The sequence below is a fragment of the Elaeis guineensis genome, chromosome 2 (genome assembly GCF_000442705.2).
Source record: "Elaeis guineensis isolate ETL-2024a chromosome 2, EG11, whole genome shotgun sequence".
NCBI classification, from domain to species: Eukaryota; Viridiplantae; Streptophyta; class Magnoliopsida; order Arecales; family Arecaceae; genus Elaeis; species Elaeis guineensis.
The window spans coordinates 91,783,891-91,802,140 of record NC_025994.2 but is presented as its reverse complement, the minus strand read 5'-3'; the positions used below and the strand labels follow the sequence as shown (position 1 = coordinate 91,802,140).

The following is an 18,250-nucleotide window of genomic DNA, read 5'->3' as shown; positions in this document are numbered from 1 at the left end:
ATTTAGCAATTTGAATTTGGATAATTACAGTATATAGTAGATCTCCTCCCTCTTAATTTTTTATCTTATTTTTTAAAAGTATCTATAAATAATTTTTATTAAACAAGTTTTAGAAGTTTCAAGACCATAAACTGTTGTAGAAATAGAAGGTCAAACGCTTGCGAATAATTAAAGATTTGTTTTGCCATCTGAAAATAATCTCATTGGTCCAGATATGATTTGCCCGTCATTAAAATTGGACGCCGAATACATAATACGGGTTATCAAGAAAGCTGAACGCATATTAGTAATTAGAAGGTCCATTTAACGATCTGGAAAATATTTTCCCATTTTCTAACGTTTTTGTACGGTGTTCGAGGCTCCACGCGAGATTTCGTTGACCCGTCCTCTTCGCGATTTGCCCTTCTCTGCGGCACCTCCGCCGTCGATCCGCCCCACCCCGACGTGCTTCTCCGCCGCCGGTTTCCGCCGGCGTGGCCTCCGCTATCCTACTCTTTCTTCCCTATGCCAATCCTATCGAAAGGAGAGAGACCTTAGGAAGAAAGGGAGGACGGCGCTATCGGCTAGCAGAAATCCGTCTCGTTACCATAAAACCTCTCGGTACTTGAATATTTACATAAATTTTGTTATAGATTGTATAGTTCTTAAGATTTTGTAGCGAATCCTCCCTTTTCTTTTTTTTTGATTGCTTGGTTTCTTTTCATAGCAAATTTCCCATGGCAGATCGAGGGTAAATTCAAACTTTTGGATTCCTTTATATGCAATACAAGAAAAAATGTGAACTTTTAGGACCGATTGTTGACAATTCCTTGAATTTGATTCACGAATAAAGCAAGAAACTTTGTATATATGGTCACTGTAATCTCTCTCTTCTTGTATTATATCTGTGGCAGTTACCATAATCTCATCAGAAACTTTGTCATCTTCGATAAGACGTTCTCGACATTTTATTGTTAGAATTTCATCCAAGTTCTCCGCTTGTTAGAAGAGAGGCGGTGACCTGGAAATTGCATATCCTAAATGTCACAGAGCTCGGAGCTAGTATATTGCATATGTGAAAAGTTAGAGAGCTCATGGATTTGCAGTTTAGTTGATTCGACTCACTCCTTTATTCTTAGAGATTTTCACAGCCAAGATGTTTGATGGCACAATTACAAAATTTGTTCCTTTGCTCATCTTTGTCCTGGTGGCATCGGACGGTTTGGTAATTCTTGTAGAAGTGACTTTTTGGAAGTTCAATTACTGCTTGTAATAACTTGAAACTAAGAAAAAGAATCGCTTTGCTCAATGATCTGTCAGAAACCATATTTCAGCACAGCTAGTTGGAGTAGGTATGGAGAAATTTATGACCAAATGGATGTTACCCTTGTTGGCGAAAATATTCTTCACTCATTTTCTATTATCTAATTGCACATCCTAGCACTTCATGAGGCTGCTCAATATTTGTTAATAAGAAAAAAGAAATAAAAATAAAAGGAATCAATCCGAAAAAGAAGATGATAGTTTTTGTAATTGTCATCGATTATCTGGTGGTGGTGTATGGTCAGTCCATGCTTCAAACTTCTGGCTCCCTTATTAATTGGCTGAGAACCTAATACAAGATGTGAATATTATTCTGGCTGAGTTAAATACTTTTTTTGATCAACCATTAGATTTTTCTTCTGTAACTGTAAGCACTAATGTTCCCCCAAAGAACTTTTTACATGGCTATGAAGTGAGCTCTCATTTTTATGTTCCCATTTTTTTTTCCAAACATTTTTTACAAAGGCAATGGCTTGTACAGCATAAAGGATCCTAAACTGGACTTTGTTGTGGACATTAGGCATTAAACCATTTCATGAATCCACAACTTTGAGAGGGTCCTTGATGGAGGTGTATGGGAGATCATTTGTTGCTAAGGATATTGAATCCAGGAGCATTTTCTCTTTACGTAATCATAGGCCCCTTCTTAATTGAGGATCTCATGCTGCATGTGCTACAAGAAGGTCAAGGATCTTTTGTGGGCACAACTACCAAGCTAATATATCAATATGCATCATTCAGACATCTCTGGGCTGTTCTTCTGGATGACCACCTGATTGATGATCGTGATGTATTTGTATCTAAACTTGTTGATACTAGAAACTTTGTATTTCTTGTTTAAAACCTGTGGTTTAGTTCTTTGTTTTTTCATGTAGATTTTAAAATTATGATTCGCTTGAGAATTTTGGGTGTCATGTCTTCAAAGTTTAGGGTGAGCTTCACATAATAGAAGACGAGTAGCATGAAACTAGAAAAAAGAAGTATTATATGTGAGGTATGTTGGGCACATGACACTATCTCGGCATTGAGATTTAATACAGGGAAATCCTGATAGGATAAATGCTCATGAAATTCAAATTTTCTTCTGCATGAATGCTTCATTAATGTCCTTGGAAAAAAATTCACTAATGGAAGTAATATAAGAAACTTTGTGGGCTAGAGAAAGTAAGAAAGTTGTTGGAATTCAAAGATTCTATCATGCAAATGAAAACTGTTCTCTCGACAATAAATTGTGTTTCCAAATACCCCAGTCCTCATCCACCCACACAATATATGTTGGTATTAAAGTTCATATGCTCTGATAGCAGTCCTCCTTGCCCAAGAATTCTCTAGCAACAAGTACCCTTCCAGTCAGGACTTTAGTCCTATAGCCTGTTGCTTCACAAGGATATAAGAGCTTAAGGAACATGTGATAAAATCTAGCCTACCCATCAAAAAGATTTTTTACAGTGTAACAATTATAATAAATTGCAAAGAAACTTTTGTACACCTTGTAACAGTCTTGTAGAATTCAACTGGAATAGGGTCAGACTGATGCTTATCATGTACATGGAGCATAAAAATTGGTGTCGCCAGTGTAGATAGAGGTCTCATGCTTGATTTTACTTCTCACAGTGGTGATAGGGTTCCAATAAGTAAGTGCTGCACATTCTTAATTTTTTGTTTGCTAAATATGCATTAGTCATCCAATGTGCTTGCTTAAGCTGAATCTATCATTTTGCCTAAATGTGATGAAAAACAAGTGATAAAGATGAATAGGTATATGATTGAGTTCCTAGTAAAATCATCATGGAAACTATTGTTTCTTGGCCCAGATAAGTCAGGTTAGATGGAAACTTTTGATCGTGGAGTGAAATAGACGATAGAAATTCGGGGGTTTTCTTGACAAGTAATATAGTTTACAGATAAAATCCGTCAACATACCCAGGCTAAATTGTGTGTTCTGGATGTTGACATATGCATTGGACCTGCAGGGATTTTTCTATTTAACACAGCTACCGATGTAACCTATGGTTACATTTTTCCTCAAGGAATGTATTACCCCAAAGAGATGCACCATAATGGGTGGCAGGCTTGTGCAACCTCATTATGTCTGTTCTTTAGGTTCTGACTTAACATTCTCTCCCCTAAGTGCAATTGATTGCTACCGACAAGAAAGGGGACTCATGAACTGTTGTTGTCAGATCAATGCTCTTACTGACATTATAGGTCTGTTTGCCATTAAAAACCTTCTGTTGAAAACAACAGTTTTGTTTACCCTTTAGTTTGTTGTTTTTCCATATTTATTTGTCTCCTAAAGTACACATACACGCATGCACATTTAGGTTTCATTTCTTTATTAGGAATGATAATGTTTATCCATAAATTCATTGTTAGTGAAATTGCAAATAATTATAATTTTATATTTCAAGTTTTACCATAAGAGTTTCTGGAACATGCCAATGTTTAAAGCTTTCTTGAGTATGTTCTATTTCTTCTTGTCTGCTGGTGACATTTCTTCTCGTTTAGTATGTCCCAACATGATTTTTTTTTTTTCAGGAAAAAAAAAAAGCTTTTCAAGACTTTAGTTGCAGATTTACCCTAACTGAACTCAGGATATCTTCCCTTTAATCTGATGCAATCTTTTACTTTTGTTGGTATCTTCTTTCGTATTAAATTTAGTACATTTGCATGATAGTAAAAACAACTGACATATCTTGCAGTACCCATCCTATAGGGCTATGGAATCAGAAGCAATGTTTGCAGATGAACTGATGCTGAACAGCAATGTTCAGCTTGGGCCAGTAGATCCAAAAAGAGCTCGATTTCCGTATTGCATAGTTTGGACCCCTTTGCCTCTAATCTCTTGGCTGATACCTTTCATCGGCCACATTGGTATCTGCAGAGAGGATGGAGTGATCTTGGACTTTGCTGGGCCCAACTTTGTTTGTGTCGACCACTTTACCTTTGGAGCAGTAGCCTGTTACTTGCAAATAAACAGAGAACAGGTATTTTTGATTTTTCAATTTAGTTTGACTTCTATTATGATTCATCAGAACATTTTTAGATGAAATACTTCCATGTGCTTCCTAATATGTTCGTTCTTAATGTCTGAATGCCTAACTAGGTAAAAAAAATAAAAAATAAAAAGAATTAGGATGACTCACTAAAAGTGGTAACTTGTCTGGGTATTAGATCTGCTATTGATACCATCCTATTATTGTATCGATATATGGTATGGTATGAGACAACAATGCCGACCGGGTATCGGTATAGTAGGAGACTGTATACCAGTTTGGTATTGATATAAGACAGTATGCTCAGTACGGTATGATATTGATCGATATAACAAACTTTTGTGGTAACCATGAGGACATTTTTTCTTTTGTTCTTTGGTGATTAGTGGAGGCGAAGTATCTCATTCTGTTATTTTTAATCATCTGTAACAGTTAATTCACTTGTTTTATCTCCCACCTGGCAGTGTTATAAGCTGATTGAGCCTGATGGAAACATGACATGGGATTATGCACTCAAGGAAAGCACCCAAGAGTTTCAGCACAGGTCTTACAGCTTGTTTACCTGCAACTGCCACTCCTTTGTTGCAAACAGCCTGAACAGATTACTTTATGGTGGTCACGACAAATGGAATGTGGTGAACTTGGCGGCCTTGATTTTTCTGAGGGGTACTTGGGTTAACAAAAGATCAGTATTGAGATCTTATTTGCCATTTGTTGTTGTACTCTGCATTGGACTCATCTTGGGTGGCTCAAATTTTTTGATTGGCTTGTTCATCTTCGCACTTGCCTTAGTTGGTTGGTTCCTGATGGGTACCTATTGTTTCAAGAATCTTATCCACTTGTAGATTTTCATCAGTTAATGTAATCCTCAGGACAACAGTTATATTGGATGTTCAACTTTAGATGATAAATATCTCGGTTGTGTGAACGCCATTTTCAGTTTATATTGTTCTTGATTGTCTTGAATAAGACGGGTACTCTTATTTCATTTTTAGTTTTGCCGTGCCATTCTTGCTGTTTTGCCATCTCATTATCCAGGCCATTGCAAATATTGACCATCTCTATTATATTTATGTAAATAATCCTTGAACTATTGTACGAGGAGATACCAATTGTTAGATTTCTGTTTGGACAAGGTTGTTTGTTAGCTTTTACATGGATTATAACAGGGGCTTGTATCTTTTGCACGAAAAAATGATTGATTTTCGTTCGTGATGGAGCCGTTGGGTTGCATATTGTAGGCCTTTCAAAGTGCGGTTTCTGTCTCTTGATCTATATCAATTGATAGAAAAGAGAGGTCGAAGAATTTTAAATTATGCAAGATGTGATCCAACCGTTAATGTTCTAAAAGAACGTCAAATTATTTTTTCATGCAAAGAGTACAACCTGGATCCTTATAATATTAGGGATGGTTTTTTTTTTTTTTCCTTTTGTTTTGTTTTTTTGTTTTGAGTGTGTGTAGGAACACGCCAACTGCGTCCATTTCCCGATTTCTATAGCAAGAGGAGAAGGGCGTGGCCGCGTGAGAAACGCCGTTTTGATGCCACTGGGGTTTTTCCCCGTGGCATTAGTATCCCGCAACGCTCTCGTTCTGAGATCACCACCAAACCCACCATTGAGTTCACTTCTACACCGCTCCACCTCTCTGCTTTACAAGCGGGAAATGTTTCTAGAAGAAGACGGGCGTACGAGCCCATCTTCTATGTCCCGCATACAAATCACTATACGGGCTTCAAATCCGCCGTCCGCCTTACCTTCTAAACCCAACCGGTCGGCCCGTACATGCCGAAGATCCAAAGGACTGGCGGCACCCAGCGCCACGGCCAGCCGTGAACGGCAGATAAAAGCTTCCGCATAGAAACAGCCTACACTCGTAGGCAAGATAGATCTGTCCAAGATCACACCACCTCCTTAATTTTTTCAAAAAATAAATGAAAATCTCTGTCCTTCTCTCTCTCTGTCCTTCTCTCTCTTTGGTTCCTTCTCACCCTCTGTCATGGCGAAGCCTCGGCCGGCGAAGCGAACCCTAGACTCCTATACGATCAAGGGATCCAACAAAATTATCAAACGTAATCTCTCTCCTTCTCCGCTCCTTGTAGAAAAAACCTAGAGTTTGATGATTTGATCGTGTTTTCTAGTGCAAGTTTGGCTCGGAATTGTGATTTTTCGGCGGGGATTTTGCAGCGGGGGACTGCGTGCTGATGCGGCCGCCGGAGTCATCAAAGCTGCCGTACGTGGCGAGAGTGGAGAGCATCGAGGCGGGGGCGCGGGGGTCCAACGTGAAGGTGAGGGTGCGGTGGTACTACCGGCCGGAGGAGTCGATCGGGGGGCGGCGCCAGTTCCACGGGGCCAAGGAGGTGTTCCTCTCCGACCACTACGACATCCAGAGCGCCGACACAATCGAGGGCAAGTGCTTCGTTCACAGCTTCAAGAACTACACCAAGCTCGATGCTGTCGGCAGCGATGATTACTTCTGCCGGTTCGAGTATAAGTCCGCTACTGGTAGTTTTATTCCTGACAGAATCGCTGTGTATGAATCCTTCCATCCAATTCCCTCTTTCTTTTAATTTTAATTTGTTATCTTTTTGGTGTTTATATGACAGATTATAGTCCTTTCGAGATTGGATGGGTTTAAAGTTGGCGGCTTTAATAGATTCATGTTTGATTTTGGTTTGCATCAGCTAGTAGTCTTGTACGCATTTGGCATTATTATCTATCTGTGCCCTAAAGTCATCTTCTCAGTGTCTAGATTAGTTCTTTAAGTTTTGGAATAGTGAGTTGATGCTCCCTTGTGTCCAGTGATCGCTTGTTGGGTCGAAGGATTTGTTCTTGGTGTTAAATATTTCTTTTTCGTTGATAGAGTCGTGGTTTTGTGGACTTCGCATTTGTTTGAATGTTGCAAACAATTGGATGCTAAAAATTCTTGGTTGATATCTATGAACTCATAGAAATTGTTTCAATCTGATAGCTGATTGGTGGAGGATGATGGTCTGCTAGAAAGGTTGACCTGCTTGAAAAATGAAAATGTTAATTGATTAAAATGGCGGGATGTTTGCGTATTCATTAAGGCTTAGTTTCCCACTTCCATTTTCAACTGAATTGAGTTTCTGAGAAATCATTTGAGTTGTCAGGAGAAATCCTTCTGACTGACATGTAATGTTATTAGATCTTCTTCTGACATCAACATTTGTGTGTTGAAAGAAACTTAGTGAGAGAAACTGGAAAATTTGTTATGAGGGGATGAGTCAAGGTCCAACAAGTAGTTTGGGCTGTGAATTCGAGTCTTGTGCTCCTCCCCCCTCCCCCTCTGCACGTGCGTGTGTGCATGTTTTGTGTTTTTCTCTACCTCTCTCTCTCTCCCCCCCCACCTTCTCCTCCTCCTCTTCAGATAATGCCATAAGTAACTTTTTCCCCTTGTTGTTGTCTAAGTTGTTTAATAAGCTATTGTAGTTTTGTTTCTTTTGTAGTTGTTTTCTTATCAATTATTATGTGTGGCAGTTTTTGCAAGTGTGAGATGCCTTACAACCCTGATGACCTTATGATCCAGTGTGAGGGCTGCTCTGACTGGTAAGCCTCTGTAATGTTAATATTAACCATCTTTGTATTGTTTCTATTGATATTCTTATCACAGACTATGAGTTCTTGGGTTTGATAGAAATTTCACCTGTGTAAAGTATACACAACTTGTACTTTTTGTACTATTTCTAGATGAACCCTGAATGCATGAAATAATAATATTATCATCTATCTTATGTTGAATATTTCCAATATATGGAAGAAATGATAATTAAAGACCTTTTTATTATTTGAAATGCTGTTATAAGTGCACAGCTATCAGGTCTAAATAAATGTCTAAAAGGAGAATAGATTCATTTCACAACAAGATGGATGGGAAGCGAAATGAAGGACTCATCATATAGAGTGGGCGATATCAAACTCTTGTTCTGATATTGATGAATGCTGAGTTACAAAGATGTTAAAAGCTACATAAACATAGCTAATGTGCAGTCTAAAACTTCATTTAGCAATCTGCTTGCTCAAGCTGCCAAGCTGGATTAAAGGATGCTATTGTGTAGTGATGGGCTCTTTTGGCGTTTAGCCAGAGCCGAAACCCAACTCAAGTTTGATAGGTCTTCAAATGATTGAGCTCAATCCCACCCAATAAATCCAGATAATCCTGAGTCATCCTTCCTCCTCTTTTTTTCAAAAGAATTCAACCATAACTGATCCAAAGTTTGTAAATGCAACTCTGGCCAGCTCTGTTGATTGAACCATACTGACAAAGATGGATGCATATCAGGGTTACATTTTATCTAGAAATTTCCCATATGTACATTATTATTTTTAAACTGTCATATGATATGTATGATAAGAATTGGGAGTGTGATATTTTTGAACAGTGTTACCATGGACCACTCTTACCCCAAACTTCTTTGTCAACACCCTCTGTCAACTAAAAAAATTTAAATTTACCCTTCTGACTACATCATGAAGCTTGATAATGATACCACCCTTTAGACCTGTAGTTCCTTCTTGATATCGAGATACCCATTTTTCCTGCAGCGCTTTATTTGGTTTCTGTGCAATTGGAGCTGCTAACATTTCTGGCAAATACTTGTGTTATTCCCAGAAAAAGAGAATTAGAGTGATCAGCTTCAGTAATATGCAAGAAGTTGCATCCAAAATGACAGAATTCCAATATTTGTGCAAATTGTGCACTTGTGTTGCTTTTGGCTTAAATTGGTTAGAGTCTTTGTCCATTTCCCGCAAGGTCTGACGTCGTAACTGTTTGAGAGGCATTGATTGTTCATCCGACTGCTTTAAGGTGTGACTTTTGAAGCTAGAGAATTGATGCCATGTCTAGTCACTGTTTCGTAAAATAAGATAATTAGCAAAGTATATTTTACTATTTTTGATTGCATCATGATCTACTGGTCCTGAAACTAATTCCCATGAACTCTGCTGGATGGGTTGGTTATTACTTTTGCCAAATTCCTCAATGAGTAGGAAATGATCCGTGTGGTTGGCATTGTAATGTGATTTGTGAAAATTTAACTTTCTTAAGATAATCACTGTAGAATCAAATCTTTGCTTCATAAAAGCAGAGTGCCTGAATTAGAGTTATATCATTAAAAGGGGCTGAGTGAATGGTGGTTGTATTTCTTGGATGATACCCTGTATGCACAGTAAGGCACCACACTTATCTCGCAAGGTGAGTGTATGATTGCCTCTGCCTTTCCTGTTGGGGAAATTGATTGGGCCTTGCTAAAGCAACTTTATTAGGTGTGTGGGCAGTTTCATGGAAGTGTTGATAGGACTCTGATATCACTTTACGAACAAGCTTTGTGGTAGCATAATTGTGTAAGAGAACTCTATACTGATGGTCTAATTCCTTCACACGTGCTTCCATATGGGATCATGCATTGCTATTTTCTTTGGGAATTTGGTTTTAGACAGTGCCTACTTTTGGTCTGATCCTGCATCTAAGGTTCTTGGTTTGGTTTGAACCGACCTTTATGATTTCTCTTGGGTACAAGAACCATTCATGGCCTGATGGTGAATCGTAATTGACTGCTCTGTGATTGGATGAGCATGGCAAGGAGATCCAATCATGACAAGGACGCCTGAAATTTATCTTCCAGTTGCGAAGATGTGAGAATGAGCCAATCTTCATAATAGGTTCACGGACATTATGAAGTGCAAGTGCTTAAGAAAAATCTTTATGTTCTTGTACTGTAAAACTCAGTGAGCAAGTGTTAAAAAAGATGCGATAATTTAATGAGTTTATCATTCTTGATGATGTCCTTACACATGCATTCACATGCACATGTATGTTTTTATGTTTGTTTGAATTTCATATGTTCATGTAATATGCATGTCTAGGGTGATGGACATACTTTAATATTTTATGGAATGCATGAACAGTTGCTAATCAACTTGTTCAGTTATGCTGATGCCTTTACATTGCAAAAATTACCCTTATAAAGGTCTGCAGATAAATTTGTCATTCATCAAACGAAACATGTCCCCTGTACAGATGCCTCGATATATGTGGAGACACCCCCATTTATACGTATATACTCATTTTGTTAGACAAATATGTGCATATCTACATCAACTCATTTGAATCACATGCTAACATTCTTTTGTTTCATCCATGTTAAGAGCCTTATATTGAATGTTGGAAATGATCAGGACTTTGACAAAAAATCAGGCCACTGGTTTACTGCTGACAATTTGGGTGCTTGTTTATGTCATGATTAAAATATCCAGCTCGAAGGTTTGCAATCTTAGACAGCATCATGCAGTATGGGGCATACCATATTGTATCCGCAGGGTACCAAGACTCAATATGTCCTCCTTATCGAGTATTGTTGTTGAGCTATGTGCCATAGCATATCCGGCACTTGAGGAGGTCAGTCTTTCATGTTGGAAGCTATTGCTACCAACACTTGGTGCGGGGTGTATTGGAGGGGTACTAGTTGGGGTCTATTATCGAGATTGCAAACCTTGCATTGCTCTGGTAAAAATTTCTTTGCATGGATTTCTTTTGTTATCTAGGGATATCTAATATCTTTTTCTTTAATAGGATGTGCAGAAATTCTTTTGTGTGAGATCTGTGCATTCCTTATGGATAGTGTATTTTATATGCTTCATGTGATTTATCTACACAACAAGACTTTTTAGTACCATATCGAACTGGGCAATACGGAGCATATCATAGCCTATCAGTTTGGTACCGGTAATATGGTATGGAGGGCATGTCGACACTCGGTGTGCCGAATCGGCCCTGTACAGATGCAGTAGCAAGTTGGCATTGGTATGGGGCTGTTGGCATTGGTATGGGGCTCAGTACTGAGACAGCAAACCTTGCTTTTTTTCTTTTTCTTTTTCCTTTTTTCAGTTGTTACCATCACAAATATAACTGCTTTTGTTGATTGATAACATATTAAATGTTAGAACTTCAAAAACTTGCTGTATTTTGCTTCAGGTACCATCCTGCTTGTATAGATATGACTGTTGAGGAAGCTAAGAAGCTTGAACACTTTTTCTGTCAAGGTTGCTCCTCTCAAAATGAAAAGAAGACAGAAAATTCTAGTGCTTCAAGAGAATCAGAATCAAAGGTATTCCAGTACCAAGCTTGCTGATTTCCTAATAATTGTATGTCCTCTAGAAGGCAATATTTAAAAAGAAGTACCAAATGACATAACGGAAGGTAATAATAAAGCAGATGTATCAAATGGCATAACATTTGGTAGTTAATATTGGGGTGCTATTGCAGCCAAATTATGCATTTAACAATGCACATATCAGTGACTTCCAACCAAGATTATAGTATCATGTTATAATAATTTAAAACCCTCATGACTAAGATGTTCTTAGACTTGACTCGCAAAGAACCAATTAGAAAGTTCTGTAATGCAATTCTATATACTTGATAACTTTGTATTCAGTGCTGACATCAGTCCCAAGACTGGATGGATGAGGTGGAAGGCTGATACTAACCGGCTATAGGAAAGAAGTTCAAATAACAAGATGGATTCTTGTTTGGTTTGTATGCTAGGGTCTCCCTAAGGTTTTACATCCCAATGGGATGGAGGGCATCTTGACTATCCCATCCTGTTTCTATGAGAAAGTGGGACTGGGACGGGATCGGGACTCCGAAACCCATCCATGGCGGAACAGAAGAAGAAAGAGAAAAAAAAGAAAGGAAGATGAAGAGAGGGAAAAGTGAAAAGAAAGAAGAAGTAGAAAAATGAAAGAAAAAAAAGAAAGGAGAAGAAAAATAAAGGAAGGAAAGAATGAGGAAAGGAAAGAGAAGGAAGAAGAAAAAGGAAAAAAATAAAGAAAGGAAGGGATAGGAAAAAGAAAGAAAAAGAAAATGAAAGAAAGGAAGGTCCAAGAAAAAGAAACAAAGAAGGAAAGAAAGAAAAGAAAGAACGAAAGAAAAAAAAAGGAAAGAAGAAGGAGAGAGAGATGGAGGATATTTATCGGGATGCATAACTGGGATGGGATGGGACAACAGGACATCCCGTTCTATAGAAATATCGAGACATCTTCGTTCCATGGGATTTAACACCTTGGTTTTCCCTACAAGCAACCTGCTCTGATTTACTCTATTATTGGAGAGAAATGAGAAGGAATTGATATGCCCCTCGTGCTATCTTAAAGGACTCCAAGTGGTAGATGGATAGCCAAGGGGCCACCTAGCGCCTAGGCAACTGGGCAGACATCTAATCTGACACCTGGAGGTTAAGGTGGCCTAAAATGTTCAAAGAAATGAGGAGAAATTTTAAAAAGATATAATCAGGGGGAAACATCTCAAGATGTAATAAGTCGATGGAAAGTATGAACTTGGAAGCATCTCATACTAATTCATAAATGAATATGTCCTTCATGCTTATACTGTCATACATAAGGTATAAAACATTAAATTGGGTATGTAGGCAGCCCTGTCAACTCTCTTTTGGGGATGCTTAAGTTGTAATTTAAGCCATGGGACTTCTGTGCGAAAATTTCGGTGGAGCTTAACCCAACTTTGATGAAGAATGAGCAGCAGTTGCCAGTTGGCTATGGTCTCCGCTATGAATGTTGTCCCCCGATTTGACCTGATTCTGGTGAGAATTGTGCTTTTACAAGGTTTAGGTGCCTTTTAGCTGCATCTTATCCAGTCAGGATGACAATTAAACCCAACGATGGTCAGTATTGTTTCAGGGTCAACTGATGCAATAATTTTGGGGGTTGCTGAGGCTATTTACTTGTTTTGTTTCTTGTAATTTTGCAAAATAGACATCTTATATTTGTGTGAAAATGAGGCCCTTCTCAAATTAACATGATTAATGAACTTGTGACTATTGCACCTTTTTGTTGGACCAAGGGTTGTTCATGATGGTTGCATGTGGTTTACATATGGTATTGAGATATAAAATTGCCTTCATCTATTCAAGGTAAATTATTATTTCTTATCATGTGGTTCTCTCATGAAGCCCGTTTATTTAGATACTTTGTGTCTCTCCGAAGAGAATGGTTACATCATTTTGTGCAAAAAACGATCATCTTTTTTCAGGATGCAACCTTTCTAACTTTAACATAAACCTTTCATATAAGAAATTCTTATTGTTCATGTTTTGCCCCGTCTTGGAACAAGAGCAGCCTTGCTTTGCCATTGTTAATTACTCAAGAATCATGAAATTTTCATTGTGTTATTCTTTTCACTCTTGTCAACCAATGTGATTTTCTCACTTTAAGCAGTGCTGTCTTTCTCCCTTTCTTTGGGTGTTGTATCACTCAAGTTGCTTGAATAATTTAGGAAGTCCCGGAAAGTAAGGCTGCATACAGATCGTATGGAAATTTTTGAGGCAGCATGCTATTTTGACACTTTCAAAAGTAAAAGCTTTGATAATGATCTAGCAGATTGGTTGATTGCTTAGCTTTGTTAATCATACTACCACTAGCTGGCAAGCACTGTGCATCTTTATGTTTTGTAGATTTACCATAGCGAGGATATTTCTTCACTTGTATTTTTACATATACTCGGTTGTGATTTCCCTGATCGGTTACCGTTTTTTATTCAGGCTGAGCAAAGTGAACCTGTTATCGTTTGCAGGTTGAATCCAAAAGGCTCGAATCCAAAAGGCGGAGAAGGTGAATGCCACAGATGCACGTATGTCTTATCCAGGGGATTGTATAGAGCGGTCTTCCAGTTTCAGGTAGGTGTAAATGTTCAGATGACTGTCTGCATTCTAGAGGTCACATGGGGCTCTTGCCAGGCTTTGTACAGGGCATGTAGTATTTCGTATCCTTCAGCTGTGGAAGATCGAAGGGAGCTTCCAATTTGTGTATATATTTATTGGGGTTTGTGTGATGTCCTTGTACGGTTCTCCTTTTGGTATTTGAATCTGTAATTTTAAGTTTGAGGGGTGGTGTCTTGAGATGTAACGAGCCAATAAATATTTTAGTAAAAGCTAGCTTTATTGATAGTGTCATTTGAAATTTTGTAGCTGTAGCACTTTGCCGTGTATCGTTGCTCGGTACAAGTTTGTAGTTTCCAGCGAAATGCCAGCGTCACGCCCACCATCTGGGGCTTGGTTTGCATTTCTGCCCGCTTGGGAGTTGGGAGTGCTTTAGGGTTCAAATTCTGAGAGGCAGCCCCGACTTCACCTCTCAAAAGAAAGCGCCGGCGGTGCTGATGCCCTTGTTTGGTTGTTCTTATTCTTGCCCTTGGCTGGTCCGTATGGTTATGTTTTCGCCTATCAGCGGGAGGCAGCACTTGAATGGCGGTTGAATTCTGGGTGCCTTGGTTTTAACTCAAAAGAATTTCATAATTAATAGGTCATTGCAACGATACTGACCCACATTTGGGGGGCCAAGGTGAGCTATGACACTGTGGCTTGGATTTATGGAATTAGTTTCTCATGGAACCTACTGGAGTAAAATTGAGCGTGAAGGTTGTCTGAGTAATCAGATTTGTTTCTGGGTTAGATACTGTGAAAAAAAAAATTATGGTAGCCAAAAGTCTGCAGTACTTAATAGGAAGGAGACAGGGAGGGGGCGGTAAGGGAGGATGGAATGGTTTAGAGATCTCGATGACCAGGCCGTTCCCTGACATGGGCACGGTATCTCGCTGCGCCAAGGACATCCTGATTCACAATTGCCTTCATCTTGCTCTGGTCAAGGATCCATGGCTTAGTTAGTGCTGCTGCAGATCTTTGTTCTCTTTCTCCTCCCTGTGATCCATGGAGGTTTAATGTGTGAAGTAATCCAAGCTTTACAACCACTAGATCTATTATTATAATGTGATCTAGATATACCATTCTAATGTCAACGTCGAGGATTCAAACAATTGACTCCACTATCAATATAACTAACATGCAACCTGCAGCAGAATTTAATTAAATAATAAAAAAATATTAGAGAGATAGGGATAAGCAAAATTTGAAGCTGTATTGAATATTACATGATGTACGAATGATGATGAATTTATTTGAAATGATTCAAAATGAGAACTAGACTATTAAATAGTGGGAGTGACATTATAAATCTTAGAATAAAAATACAGGCAATAAATTCTCATTCTAAATTATCTCTCAATTTCTTTGTTATAGTGCATTATAGGAAAACCCTTTTATTTTTTGAAGATATAACTAGAAGATTATTGCCACCCCAAACGATTTAAATTTTTGTAAGATAAAAGAGATCGAAAAATAGAAAACACCATGCCAGATTTAATGCATGTTATGGAGTCCAAAAATAAATCTATTTTATTGGCTTAAATTTGATCATATCAATGTTAGAAGGAAAAAAAATTCATTGATTATCTTTTTTTTTCTCTAAATCAAAATTTTATTATTGATCAAGGAGAAAAACAAAAAAATTGTGGACTTATTTCTTATTTTTCTTTTAGTTTCTTATTCCGATACTCTGATCATCGTTTTGCATTTAGCTCTCTCCGATTCTATGCTGGTGCTCGATCAATCCTTCCTTCAATTCCAAAGAGGCCTTTGTCTGTTTCCTATACGGCTCCTTTTGTCTTCTCTTCAAACCTTCGATATAAGAAGAGAAGAGGAAGAGGCCTCAAGGTCATCGATTATATGATTAGGTCTCGATGCATGGTAGACCCCTCTTCTCTTTTTTGCCCCTCTCCCTCTCTCTCTTGCCACTGCCACGGTCGTTCTATCGATATTAGTTGCCGATGGATTGTCTTCTCCTCTATCTTCATTGCTGCTTAGATCAAACATGGTGGGGAGGATGCATAGGAGTACGGTGGAAATGAGAGAAGGGCATATAGCAATATAGGGATGTGTTGACTTCTGTCCACCATCTATCAATAAAGCCTGTGGAGGAAGTCTCTTCTTTGACATTGCCTTACAGAGAGAGAGGGGGAAAGAGAGAGAGAGGTCATGATGGAATTGGACTTCCAAAGTAAAAATAAAAACATTCTTATTGTTTGACATCTAGCATGCTCTAGTGACTCTTGATCATTCTATTGAGAAATTATTGGTTAGAACCATTTTATCATGTGAATCTTAGACCATCTAATAAAAATTCATCACATCAAAATTCATTGTTGGAAAAAGGTTCATTGCTATCCAAACTAGTTGAAAATTTTTATAGAAAAAGATTCCCTATTAACCATGGTTAGCCAGTTGAGAACTTTTGCTGTTTTGAATAAAAAAAATTATTTTTTTAGATGATATGATGATTTTTTATTGGATGGTTCAAGATATACGGGGTAAAATAATTCTAACCAATAATTTCTTCATTCTATTAATAAAGTCTATGGAGAAAATTTTTTTCTTTACCTAATCCTAAGAAAAAAGAAAGGTGGCGATGGACAGATCATGATAGGTCTCTACTTTTGAAGGAACAAAAAAAGATGCTAGCACTCTCATTGTATAGATTGCTTATAGGAGATTTTACCAAAATAAATTGCTTATAGAGGAGTTCTAAAGTTTTTAGTTGAGCTCCTATCCACTTTGAAATGGACCATGCACTAAATCTGCATTAAATCCTCCACGAATAGCAGCATTAGTTGCACATCTCTCAAATTCATGACTTCTACCCGCCTCCATACTTTTTTTAAAACATTTCCTTAATGAGACATCCAAAAATTAATGCACCTAAAAACTTCTGAAAGAAGGCAAAAGAAAAAAAAAACACTGGCACTCCATTGAATAGATTGTTTATGAGGTGATTTTACACCCCCTCACCCCTTGAAACTAAAAAAAAAAAAAAGTGCTTGAAAAAAAGAATTTGAAAAAAAAAAGAGTTTGAAAAAAAAAAAAAAAAGAAGAAGAAGCTTATAAGAGGATTCCAAACTCTCCTATAAAATGACATTGTAATGGGGGAGCTCTAAACTCCCCTTCCATGTATTGTATAGATTATGGCATTATCCTTCATATTTTACCATTTCCACATTCCTATTCTACCCATTGACTTCTACTTTCATGTGGAGAGCATACTTAAATTCTAGTAGTAGATAACAGATATAAAACCTTCACTACTCATTTATTCATAGATAATTTTATGTTTAATACATATACTTTATTCAGTGCTACAGATCTGGACCAAGTAAAAGTAAGATAAAAATCAGATTAAAATTCTTACTACATATGATGCAAATATTTGGATTGTATAGAGTCTAGATTCAAATAAGAGTTGTCAAGGAAGGGTGTCGATTTTAGCAAGAGGCTGAACTGGAAAGGTGAGAACATCTTGATTGAAAGCTTATCTCTTTCTTTTTTCCAAATACACTCTTTCTTCCATAAACATATGTCTAGAATCTCTAAGAATGCTTGGGTTTCAGTTTTAGCCAAGCATTTGACTCCATGGAGTCTCTACAATTTGATGCAAATGCTTGGGCTTCAGTTTTATCCAAGCATTTGACTCCACCTTTTTTTTTTTTTTTTAATTTAGTAACTTAAAACTCATCTTAAAAAAGAAAAGAAGAAATTACTAATAGTGCAGATACATAGCTTGCTCCAAAATACACAATCTCCCTAAACGTCGTGGGTTTGAACTAATTATGGGGTTTCAGTTGATGGTATTGCGTCAAAAAATGATACCAATTTTCCTGCATGCCCATGTGCAAAACTCTGGTGATTAATGAAGAAAAATAGTGTCGTACCAAAAAAGAAAAAGAAAAAGAAAAAGAATGAAACTGCGACGCGGAGATGTATAAGGCATCCGTGAACCATGGTATTCTACATTCATACATACATTCAGTTTATATGGCAAATTGATAACGGGGCCTATGTTAATATTCCACATGATCCATAATGTCCTAATATTCCTTTTTTACAATGGCCTACTTACTTGAATATGGATTTGGATCTTTCTAATACCACTTTGGATCATTTTATCTCACAAGACAAGTCATGAGATCACTTCAGACTTTGGGCTGTTTTCTCTCAAGTTTTGGTTGATAACATGATACATATTTTTATTTCGAT

At 37.7% G+C, this 18,250-nt stretch overlaps 2 protein-coding genes across 10 annotated transcripts; both read left to right on the top strand.

Moving 5' to 3' along the window:
* The first annotated feature begins 311 nt into the window (after positions 1-311).
* On the top strand, positions 312-5,292 carry LOC105053344 (protein RTE1-HOMOLOG). 3 transcript variants are annotated; one of them, XM_073252178.1, is made up of 4 exons: positions 312-600; positions 3,841-3,934; positions 4,005-4,289; positions 4,763-5,292. In XM_073252178.1, the coding sequence occupies exons 2-4, from the start codon at positions 3,917-3,919 to the stop codon at positions 5,141-5,143; spliced, it is 684 nt and encodes a 227-aa protein (XP_073108279.1). In that variant the 5' UTR covers positions 312-600; positions 3,841-3,916; the 3' UTR covers positions 5,144-5,292. The 3 variants fall into 3 exon arrangements, with proteins under 3 accessions (XP_073108279.1, XP_010932746.1, XP_010932755.1); XM_010934444.3 differs by lacking the exon at positions 3,841-3,934 and having other exon boundaries at positions 313-600; XM_010934453.4 differs by lacking the exon at positions 3,841-3,934 and having other exon boundaries at positions 314-600; positions 4,019-4,289.
* Positions 5,293-5,969: 677 nt separating this feature from the next.
* Positions 5,970-14,284, top strand: LOC105053357 (chromatin remodeling protein EBS). 7 transcript variants are annotated; one of them, XR_012138697.1, is made up of 6 exons: positions 5,970-6,367; positions 6,483-6,828; positions 7,797-7,865; positions 10,494-10,821; positions 11,290-11,422; positions 13,874-14,011. XR_012138697.1 is itself a non-coding variant. In XM_019854223.3 (5 exons), the coding sequence occupies exons 2-5, from the start codon at positions 6,500-6,502 to the stop codon at positions 14,201-14,203; spliced, it is 861 nt and encodes a 286-aa protein (XP_019709782.1). In that variant the 5' UTR covers positions 6,021-6,367; positions 6,437-6,499; the 3' UTR covers positions 14,204-14,284. The 7 variants fall into 7 exon arrangements, 4 of the variants coding, with proteins under 4 accessions (XP_029123274.1, XP_019709782.1, XP_010932766.1 ...); XR_012138696.1 differs by having other exon boundaries at positions 5,971-6,367; positions 13,906-14,105; XR_833451.4 differs by having other exon boundaries at positions 5,978-6,367; positions 10,572-10,821; positions 13,906-14,105.
* The last annotated feature ends 3,966 nt before the right edge of the window (positions 14,285-18,250 follow it).

Bases quoted from the DNA above. Each gene is read 5' to 3' on its own strand.
- LOC105053344 (XM_073252178.1), top strand. The intron at 4,290-4,762 runs GTATTTTTGATT...CCCACCTGGCAG, and splicing joins TGCAAATAAACAGAGAACAG to TGTTATAAGCTGATTGAGCC.
- LOC105053357 (XM_010934464.4), top strand. From the start codon at position 6,295: ATGGCGAAGCCTCGGCCGGCGAAGCGAACCCTAGACTCCTATACGATC. The intron at 6,829-7,796 runs GTATGAATCCTT...TATGTGTGGCAG, and splicing joins ATTCCTGACAGAATCGCTGT to TTTTTGCAAGTGTGAGATGC. The intron at 7,866-11,289 runs GTAAGCCTCTGT...ATTTTGCTTCAG, and splicing joins TGTGAGGGCTGCTCTGACTG to GTACCATCCTGCTTGTATAG.